The following is a 10,469-nucleotide window of genomic DNA, read 5'->3' as shown; positions in this document are numbered from 1 at the left end:
AAAAAACAAACAAACAAAAAACCCACATCCAAAAAACCCGAATAAACAAGCAACCAAACTTTGATTAAGACAGGTGCCATCCTGTGAGCACTACAGTCAGCATGGTTTGTCACAGCACTTTGAGGTAGCATGTTCTGTAAAGTAACACAAGTCACAGAGCTATTCTAGAATGTCTTCTGGACACAACATATAGGCATAGGCCTCGGCCCTTCATGGAGGAAGATGAGTTTTTCTGTACTCGATTGCTACTGTCTGCAAGGCCACGCCTGGCTACTCATCCACCAGCCTTTGGGCTGCACAGCAGCATTCAGATGCATCTTCCCTCTTGGCTGTAGAGCCAGCTTCCTTTGCCACGTGTCCCCACCAGCTGAAGAAAAACCCAGTAGAAGCAGAGACCCAGAGTCCTCTCTTCTTGTCTTTAAAAGCTACATTCACTCAAAGAGACTCCCTCTTTTAAAGGCTGCAAAGAGGTTCATGTCCGTTGCCTCTATGATTCTAGCCTAGAAGGGTATCTCTTTCTTTTCCTTGGATACAATATTTATGGAGTAGCAAGCAGGAAGCCCTCTGGGATTTTCTGGTAGGAAAAAAATGAGCAGAGCTGCTTTTAAAAAAATCTATACAACAAAACAGCAAAACACAGGTACAAGACCAAAACCAAGGATAGGTTTTCTTTTGCAAGTTAATTTTTGTTGGCAGGGTGATTTTGTTTTGTTTTGTTTTGTTTTGTCTTGTTTGTTTTGAGACAGGGTTTCTCTACATAGCCCTGGCTGTCCTGGAACTTACTATGTAGACTGGGCTAGCCTCAAACTCACAGAGATCCACCTGCTCCTGGAGTGTTGTGATTGAAGGCGTGCACCACCACCACCACCATCACCACGCCTGGCTTTGTTTTGCAAGTCCAAAAGACAAGAGTTTACAGTTTAGGAAGTGGCTTGCTTCTTTTAAAGAAAAGTAATTCAGTTCCACTCTGCATTTTAAAGGTCAAGACAGGATTAAAGCTGCAGATAAAGTCCCACCATCTTCAGACCTGGATGCAAGTAATAGGTTTGTGTTGTTTCTTTCTTTCTTTTTTTTTTCTTCAATGATCACAGATCTAAAAGATTTCAAAAGCCCTTTTGTCCCAATAAGGTTCCCTCTTTGAAAGGTAAACCCTCAAAAGTAATCACTATACAAGTGAATAAAAAGCGCACATGACCAGGCAAGAAGAACATGTGCTGGGCCTGAGTTGTCACTTAAAACCGGATCTGACATCACATAAAACCCTGGTGGGCTGTACAGAAAAGAGGCCCAGACATCACTGAACAGGGCAGCCACTGGAGTTGGCACAGGACTGAGCATTAGACTTCAAGTATCTGAAATGCTACAGTAGCCAGTCCTCTAAGGAGCAAGTTTAAGGAGCCCGTGGACTCCCTGCACCCTACTAGACAAAAGGCAGAGCACCCCTGATGCGCTTCTCAAAGCAAGGGCCAAGAGAACTGCTCTCCCAACTCAGCAGCCTCAGGAAGACAAAGGGGTTCTCTACCACCCGCACAATGCCACGGTGCACAAGCTGGCACTCAGGCAAGGGCTTCAAGGTTTCTCTCCCTTTTGTATCAAACAGGAAAATGGTTCCATCGGGTTAACAGTGTTGTCTCAAAATGCCATAAATTAAATAAGTTAGTTCACATTTTTTTTCCTTTCCCAGCACTTAAATTATAGTCAAGTCTCTAAAGCCCTTTCAAAGCCTGCTGTAGCAGGTCAAGGTCTCTTCTGTGGACACTGCTGGTCCGGGAGCACCCATATTCCTCCATCTGCAAAGGGAGATACTGCTCCAGCACCCCGAGGGCCTGCTCATCAGGACTGGTGAACAGCTTAGTCCATGATGGTGTGAAGTTTCCGTTGAATCCCAAAAATACGATACTACCTATAAAAAGAGAGAGAGAGAAAAAAGTTAAAGTGTATAGCTACCATGTCCAACAAGATAAAGAAGGAAGTGAGTCAGGGTTGAACAAAACAGAGACAGTTTTTTATATTTATATGTGTGCATATATATATCCTTATAAATATAGATAAAACACCTGCACTTCCGTACATCAGCAATGAACCCTTGCCTCCCAAGTGACAAGCTGTATCCCAACACATTTCCTCTGACACAGTCCTTTATCAAGAAACTATTTCAACGACGCTCACCCCAGGCAGAGCTCAGTCTAGCATACAAACATCACCATAAAAATACATTCACTACAGCATCATGAGAACGTCACAGGACACTGGCAATACAAACCTTTGCTGTAAAGATGTGCTGGTTTGGCCAGTCCCAGAAGGACTAATGAATCTGAGATATTCATCTGCTTTACGTCTCCTCTTGTGCTCAACAGAACGATTGACCTGTGGGTCCAAGTTAGACAATCAGCAGTGATGCCGGTCACTGAGCATGGATTTACTGCGAATCTTTCTGGACTAAGGACAGCAGAGGCATACCAGATGAAAGCACATTTAGAAAGGAAAACAGGCCAGCTGCCTTTCACCCTGACACAAGTCCCAAGTCCCTGCTGCAAAGGGAACTTCTCATGTTCTTCTTGGAAGGGTGGTAACACAAGGGAACCCGGGAGAGTCTCTTTAAAAGCCAGCCTTCCAGGATTAGTCTACTAGCGGAGAGTGATCGGTTTCTCTTGGATGCTCTACCACTCTGTGTCAATACCTATATGATGAATAGGTGAACACGAACTTAAAATGTAAAGATAAAAGCAGGGTTGCCAGTGTTGGTCTAGCATAGCAAGGCCCTAGACTCCCCAGTGCTACGATAACAGCAACAAATAAATAAAAACAAATGTACACTGCTCCTCATAGTTCAAAACTTGTTTTTATTTGTTTCTTTGTTTTAATTGTCACCTTTAGGGCTGCTGAGATGGCTCAGCAGTTGAGAGCAGTTGCTGTTCTACCAGAGGACCAGGGTTTGATACCCAGCACCTACATGGCACCTCACAACCACTTGCAACTCCAGTTCTTATGTATCTGATGCCCTCTTCTAGTCTCTGAAGGCACCAGGCACACACATACATATGAAAAATAGTAAATTTTTTTTAAAAAATTGTCATCTTCAATGTAGAGTAAATCAACACAATACTTAGGAGCTGTTTGTGGATTCCTGCTTTCCTTGCTGGTAGAAATGCTATGGCTTCAAGGTTTATTTTAGTATCTGACCAACAAGCCAATACCAATTGTATTGGTATAATTTCTTTAAAAAGAACTCAGCCCTCTTGGAAGTGGACTGAAGTATCAGCTGCCAAGTACAACGGGAAAGCAAGCTGTTTACTCTCACTTACAGAAAATGTGCGACCTTCATAATTTAATTTAGTTAGGGATATCTTATACTATTAATTTCTATTCAGAAAAAGAATCCCTCCTTTGAACTCTGGCTGTGATTCCTTTACCAATGTAGATCTTCATGTGGGATTTGACAAGTGCTGAAGACTGGAGCTAAGCTGTGGGGTTGTGCATGCAGTCTCCCTAAAGCAGTGGGGACTGGACTACAGAGGACTGGCCACAGCAGGCCTTCCGGCAGATCTCAACTTCTTCATAGGATGGGATTATCTGCTTATCTGGAAAAGACCTTAACAGACACGTACGCATGCACACATGCAGATCAACAAGTTCTCAAAAAGTCACCATCAGTTGCGCTATAACGTAACTTCCATTTCTTTGTTTTTGAGAGGAGGTCTCATTCTGAAGGCTGGCTGGCTAGAACTTGTTAGGTAGACCTTATAGTGATCCTCCTGTCTCTGCTGTGATTATAAACATGTTCCACTACCCCTGGTCCCTGCCCTATAACTTCTCAACGCTGTGTTACAATGCAGAATACATACACAGCAATCCTAGGGTCCAACACATAAGCTCCTGAAGATGAAAGAGTAATAATATAGCCAGCAGCCAGATGGGTAAGAGCTTACTCAAAAAAGCCTCTCCTTGGGTAGAGGCTTTTAAATCTTCGGTGTACAAGGTACCTTGCAAAATTGTGTTTTCTAATATTTATGGTAAAATTTACCTCCTGGGTTATTTGAGGAAAAGTGAGTATATAGGTTTTTAAGCATTGAGAAAAATCATTAAAGGGCACAGACACCTCAGAAAGGAATCCTCTAGAATTATTCTGAACCATGAGACAGACCTATATCTGGTCCTCTTAGCCATAAGGTCTGCACACATAAATTCAACGTGCCAATCATCAGAACTATGTGGAAAAAAGCACCACCCGAACAGTGCAGTGGGCAGAGGTGCTTGCTGTGCAACCCCCGACAGCCTGAGTTCAAGTCCCAGAACCCAAATGGTGGAAAGAGAAAAACAATCCTGCAAGATATCCTCTGATCTCTGATTCTCTGATGCACCTTGGCATGCATGGGCCCACATTCCATCATAGACAGAGTAAACATAATAAAAGGGGGGGGAGTCTGCACATGTTCTGAGTATAAACAGACTTCTTCCCTTATTGCTGGTCCTTAAACTACATAATATAATAAGCATTTAAATGGCATTTATGTGGATCTTGTCATTATATAAAGAGATGATTTACAGTGGATGGAAAGACGGTGAAGATTATATGCAAATATTTAAAAAGGAACATGGGCATCTGCATTTGGATATTGCCGGGGGAACTCAAACCATACTTCTGCTCTTAAAAGAGAGCTGGGACACGCAACCACTTAAAAATTAGGTTACTCTTTTCCAGAGGACCTGAGTAATGACTTCCTGAACACCAATCACTGTACAAGGCTGTGTGAGAGTCCATCATTGGGACCAATGAAGAAAACTACCAGGAAATCATTTCAAAATTATAAGCCTTCTGAGCCAGTTGGGTTGGAAATAGTTCTTAAAGCAGCATTGGTAAGTGCTGATCAATAAGATTTTTCTCTTCCCAGGAGCCTTCTTATCAGCCCCAAAATCTAGCTAGCATCCAGGATCTGCCAATGGAGGTGGGAAGGGATAGCTCAGGGAGTCTGGGATGCTCATGGAGTAAGCAGAGCTCAGAAGTAAGCATGTGCCATGGTAGTGAGGAGTCACTTCTTAAGGTAGCTTTTCTCTGGTGCAGGGCAAGCCTGACCTACCTTGGAGGGATGCTAGCCTTTAAATATTCTTCCATGTGACTGACATCTGCAGAAAGGAACATCCGTTTTTCCTTCAATCGGAAGGGGACACTGCAGGCATCCACAATGAGGAGCAGGGCGCCCGCACTCCGGAAGGTAAAGTCATTCCCATTGACCTGAGAATACAAAAAGGCCATACAGTGTCATCTCCATCTCAGAAACATCCCCAGGAGGGTTGGATTTTCTTGAGCTCCTTCTAAACCCAGGATTCAAATTCTATTGAGTTTGGTTTACACTGACTCCCTGAAATGTCTAAAATGGTTCCTGAATTCCTCTAGATTTCTGTTTCTTCAACTGTAGGCCATAACCCCATGTAGAGTCCCGTGATTGAAAGGTTCTGAGTGCATAAAACCAAAACATCCATATAAAAAATAAACCACATAACACATCCAGGGTATTTCTGGCTGCGCTCAGCCACGTTGCGTCATGTGACTTTCCCAGAGCATTGGCTCTGAGCACACAGCACAGGCACTTTACACTGGGCATGTTACCACCCACAGTCCAGCAAATGCTGCTTCAGACACCCAGATGAGTCAAGGATACTGCACACTCCTGCCTGCAGTGTGTTAAATGCACAATGTTTTCTGCTCAGGTAGAAAAATAATGGCTGAACTATGGAAAACACAACCCTTCCTATTTTCCTACCATCTTCTTGTGTGTCTAAAGTACCAATTTAGCCTGTCTTTTGAACGTATTTGTGTTAGAATGTTTGATTTTTAAAATTTTGTTTAAGATGCTGACTTGTGTTTCATTAAAAAAAAAAAAATCACCCAGTAAAATTTGGCCTGGAATTAGAATAGAATTGCCAATATTTTCTAAAATAACCCTAAAAATCCTTTTGCCATTTTGTACTATGTATTTATGACAGATAGAATTCTCAGTATTGGTGATTATAATGTCAAAATATGTATAAACTCCAAAAAACACAAAAGATGCTCTGTATCTTAAAGCATCAGAGTTGGAGCCAAAATTTAATTTTTTTAGTGATTATGGACAAAGAAATCCATCTCACTGTTCAAATTCACTTTAATCCTTGATAATACTTAGTAAAACTATATGCAGACAAAAGAATTCTCTTGAAATAGATTTCTTTTCGGTTTGTCAGGAGCAAGTGTTTTATTTGTGTGGGTATTTTATATATTTATACTCCACATTTTAATAAAAATTCCTTTGCAGAGAGGAGGCTACGGATGGAAAAGGGTTAAGAGGCTCTGCTAGCCTCTCCTTGGGGAGGGGGAGGGGAGTCTTTGCTGGCCAGATAACATTCTCTAAACAAGAGAGGGCAGCTTCCTCAGCTGTGAGGGTGACTCTGAAGGGTCCAGATCTCAGCATGAACGCGTATGGTATCACTGCAGTCTAGAAGTCAGAGCTCTGGTGCCTGCACCCATCACACAAAACCTGTGGAAGGCCTTGTCAGCATCTGGTCTAGAATACCAAATCCACTGAATGCATTCTTTCTCCTACAAATGCAAATGTCTTTTCTGACATCAAAATGGCAAAGTGGGACTTTTATTGAAGCTCAAGCTATGAGCTACTGGAGAAAAAAAAAAAAGAGGATGGCAGGGAGCAGAGGAAACACAGAAAGAGGAAGACACCCTCACATTGGAACCTGGCTGAGAGTCAAGACACTGAAAGACAACTGATAAATCAAATTTGCCCACTAAGATGGCACTTGTCTTCCTTAAAGATATCTTAAAGAAGTTAAAGGAAACAAGCCGCAAGTACTTGTGGTCAGAGTATATATGACCCTGTTTATCATGCGAGCACCCTACTGACCCTAAATCCCCAAAACCTATCTCACAAAACCAACCACCTTACAGGCTTATTTGCAAACAGAATACTAACTTGTATGCTTCCTTCCAATTTTGTACTTAATCTTTGAGCACTGTCACAAATGATTGTTTTAAGAAAGTCATAAGTTAGAAAGCCACAGAACTGAAAAAAAAAAAAAACAAAAAACAAAAAAAACGTCCCATTGTAGGTGCTGAAACACAAGTCTCTGTTTTGGGCTGTGCACTCTCCTTTACAGTCGGCTCCCTCTGCCCTCCAGCACACACTCTCCCTCTCTTGCTGTCTTTCCTATGCTCACTCTTACATCTAAGACATAGATTCTCCCCTCCCTATCTCTACATGGCAGTTGGGATGACAGTGGCCTCCATAGCCTCATGTATTTGAAAGCTTGGTCCCCAGTTGGCAGAAGTCTTTGGTAGGGATTAGGAGATACAGCCTTGTTGGAGGAGGTGTGTCACATGGGGGAGGCTTTAAAAGCCTGTGGCATTACCAGTTAGCTCTTCCTTTTGATTGTTGTCTCAAGATGTGTGCTCTCAGCTACCACCTGCCTCTGGTCATGTTCCCTGCCGAGATGGTCAAGGACTTACCCTCTGAAACTATGGGCTGAGCCCTAATAAACTCTCCTGTAAGTTGTTTTGGCCACGGTATCTCTTTACGGCAACAGAAAAGTAACCAGGAAATGCTATTTAAAGTCAACTAAAGATGGCCTCCTGTCCTGAGACTCTTATCTGTGGCAGCCAAGGATCCAGCTTTGCTGACAGAAAGCCCACGAGGCCTCCGGTGTTGACCTTCCCCTCCATTCTGCTGACAGGATCACTACACCATTTTAGAAAACTTTTCCCTAAATGATGATCTTCGATTTTGTCAAGAAGAGAAATGCTAATTGGGGCATGAAGGCACGTGTCTGTGACCTCAGTACTCCAGACTCTGAGGCAGAAGGGTCCAGGCCAGCCTGGGCTACTTATAAAAATCTTGACTCAAGAATAAAAAAAGAGGAAAGCCAGAATTACCAAATATTAACTTCCCAGCAAAAGGAGAAAAGATGAAACAAAAGTGACCACATACTAGCCACACCCTGCTTCTGTCTATTAAGAGTAAATCTCGGGATGGTGAGATGGCTCAGCGGGTAAGAGTACTGACTGCTCTTCCAAAGGTCCTGAGTTCAAATCCCAGCAACCACATGGTGGCTCACAACAATCTGGAATGAGATCTGACTCCCTCTTCTGGCAAGTCTGAAGACAGCTACTGTGTACTGTGTGTGTATAATAATAAATAAATCTTAAAAAAAAAAAAAAAAGAGTAAATCTCACCACACTGACAGCTAACAAGAGTTCCACAGGATCTCCTCACTCTGCCTGTCCTTCCTGAACTATTTCTAACCCATGACTTAGCTCATGAGAATACAAAATGATTTGTTTAGCTATGTTTAAATTGCTGTAACTCAGGAAATAGCTCTGCAAATTCCTGAGGTAGTCTTTTCTCTTTTAATTACATTTTATCTGGGGTGTGTACATGTATATGTAAGGAGGGTGCATGTGTAGGTCAGAGAACAACTTATAAGAGGCAGTTTCCTCTTCCACTATGTGAATCCCAGGGACTGAACTCAAGTAGCTGAGCAGGTGGGCAATTGCCTTCAGCTACTGAGCCATCTTGTCTACCCACTGATCTTGTCTACCAAGGTGAATCTTAGATGTGAAAAAACACACATGATCCACTATTTATAAATATCAGAATATTTATATTTCATGTAAGTCAAGAAAATCTAGATACTCAGCAATTCAAACTGCACTTGTAAAAGGAACCCCATCTCCCCTGCACACACACATATCAATTAACAGAGGGAGAAAGAAGCTTTCAGAAGAGACTAACACCATGCCAAGGCCTCAGAAGTGGGTCACGATGTGAAAGTTCTGGAGACAGATGTGCCAACAGGGGCTGGGTAAATCAGGACTGTGGGAATCAGAGCTAAGTGGTGGCTGGCAGCAACCCATTATAAATGTACTTCATATCCCTGGGCATAAGACTGGGTAAGATGGGAAAGTTCATGTTACATATATCTTATTGCCTTAAGAAAATGGACAGGTGTAAAACCTAACTCTGTCCACATATACTTGGATTTGTGACTATCTTATTCATTGCTTTAAAAACTGAGCTCCTGTAGAGACCACAGGAAGTATGGACAGACACTGGTCAGCAAAGAACTCCTTACACAGAGGCCTCCCCAGACCACCCTGACTTTGGCAGAGCCTACCTGAGTTCCTAATCACTGACTGGGCTTTAAGCCAAAATTCCAGAGCTGACCCTGTGACTCGCATCTACACCTCCACTGACACTCTCAGGAAAGATGGTAGGTACTCTGTTTGCCTTTTTTTTTTTTTTTTAATAATTATGTTCCTAAAAGAGACCTTCAAAGGCCAAAGGAATTTAGAAGACATCATTTCCCATATTTTAAAATAACCAGAAAGTTTATTTTAATTTCCAAAACAAAATTAACCATGGGTTTCTCCATATCTAATGAACATGAGAATTATTCCCTAATGAAAGGCACCTTTCCCTCTTCAGTGGTGAATGGAAAGTAATGGAAACCGAATTTTAATATCAGCTTAAGAGTAATCAATAAACAATTCACCTGAAAAAAAAAAACTTTAAACAAAACCATTAAAGTGGCATTTCTATCTCAGTTTCACCTCTGCCACCAGTAAATCAAAGGGGATGACAAACCTGTGACTCGTCCCAGAAATAATGTACGTCACTAGGATTAAAGATCAAAGCCAGAAGCCAGAGCAATTCTGTACTTGTGGTCTGTACTTGGCCAAAAGGCCAAGAAGCAATGCTGTGATTCCATGTTTGTGCTCCTACAAATTCCTATTTTGAGACTCTGGTGCCCAATGTGATGGTATTAGGCGGGAACTGAGCCTTTGGGGAGTGAAGGGGAAGTCCTTATGAATGTGATGGCATTAGGAGGGAACTGAGCCTTTGCGGAATGAAGGGGGAAGTCTTCTAAGCTACAACCAAGAGAGGCTGGGACATCGAAGACATGCCATCTAAGAACCAGCAAACCGGCCCTCCCTAGACATTACTTCTAAGACTGCCTTGATCTAGGGCTTCCCAGCTCTAAAACTGTGAGCAGTGGGTTTCTGTCTCTTCTAAACTGTGGCAATTTCTCTTACAGCAGCCCCCAAAAGACTGAGGCCACACCAGACTGTACTTACGGAAATAATGGATGGATCTCCGCGCTGAATTTCTGCTTTCCCAGGTGACTGGAATCGTACAGGGAGGTAGCTTTTGTGAGGGTCACTGGTAAACACCATCTAGACAAGAACACATTGCATCTTTAAAGGCAACAATATTCATGCCTATGGGTCCCTCAAAACATACCAAGTAACCATTCCTTTATAAGAACTTTTTATATCTACTTCATGACCTGGAATTCTATCATTCATGTAATATAGGAAGTATATCCTTCTTGGGTTTTAGAAAAATCACAATTTTAAACAAGTATAATCTTGTTAATGAAATCAATGGGGATAGGGGGATATGTCTAGTTCAGTAGTTCATCAC

General features: G+C 42.3%; 1 protein-coding gene across 5 annotated transcripts in view; it reads right to left on the bottom strand.

Moving 5' to 3' along the window:
* Positions 1 to 1,078: 1,078 nt before the first annotated feature.
* Cemip2 (cell migration inducing hyaluronidase 2) overlaps positions 1,079 to 10,469 on the bottom strand; it is an 80,028-nt gene continuing 70,637 nt past the window's right edge. For 4 of the 5 annotated variants that reach the window (XM_031389925.1, XM_031389922.1, XM_031389924.1 and 1 more), the window contains 4 exons: positions 10,121 to 10,219; positions 5,079 to 5,233; positions 2,264 to 2,367; positions 1,081 to 1,903 (listed from right to left, as the gene is read on the bottom strand). In XM_031389925.1, coding sequence (XP_031245785.1) covers positions 1,707 to 1,903; positions 2,264 to 2,367; positions 5,079 to 5,233; positions 10,121 to 10,219 — 555 coding nt within the window. In that variant the 3' untranslated portion in view covers positions 1,081 to 1,706. Of the gene's footprint in view, positions 1,904 to 2,263; positions 2,368 to 5,078; positions 5,234 to 10,120; positions 10,220 to 10,469 lie in introns of all 5 variants that reach the window. The other variant, XM_031389920.1, reaches the window with a different exon arrangement.

The sequence above is a fragment of the Mastomys coucha genome, unplaced genomic scaffold, assembly GCF_008632895.1.
Source record: "Mastomys coucha isolate ucsf_1 unplaced genomic scaffold, UCSF_Mcou_1 pScaffold21, whole genome shotgun sequence".
NCBI lineage: Eukaryota > Metazoa > Chordata > Mammalia > Rodentia > Muridae > Mastomys > Mastomys coucha.
The sequence above is the reverse complement of the archived record's forward strand: the minus strand, read 5'-3'. Positions and strand labels throughout refer to the sequence as shown.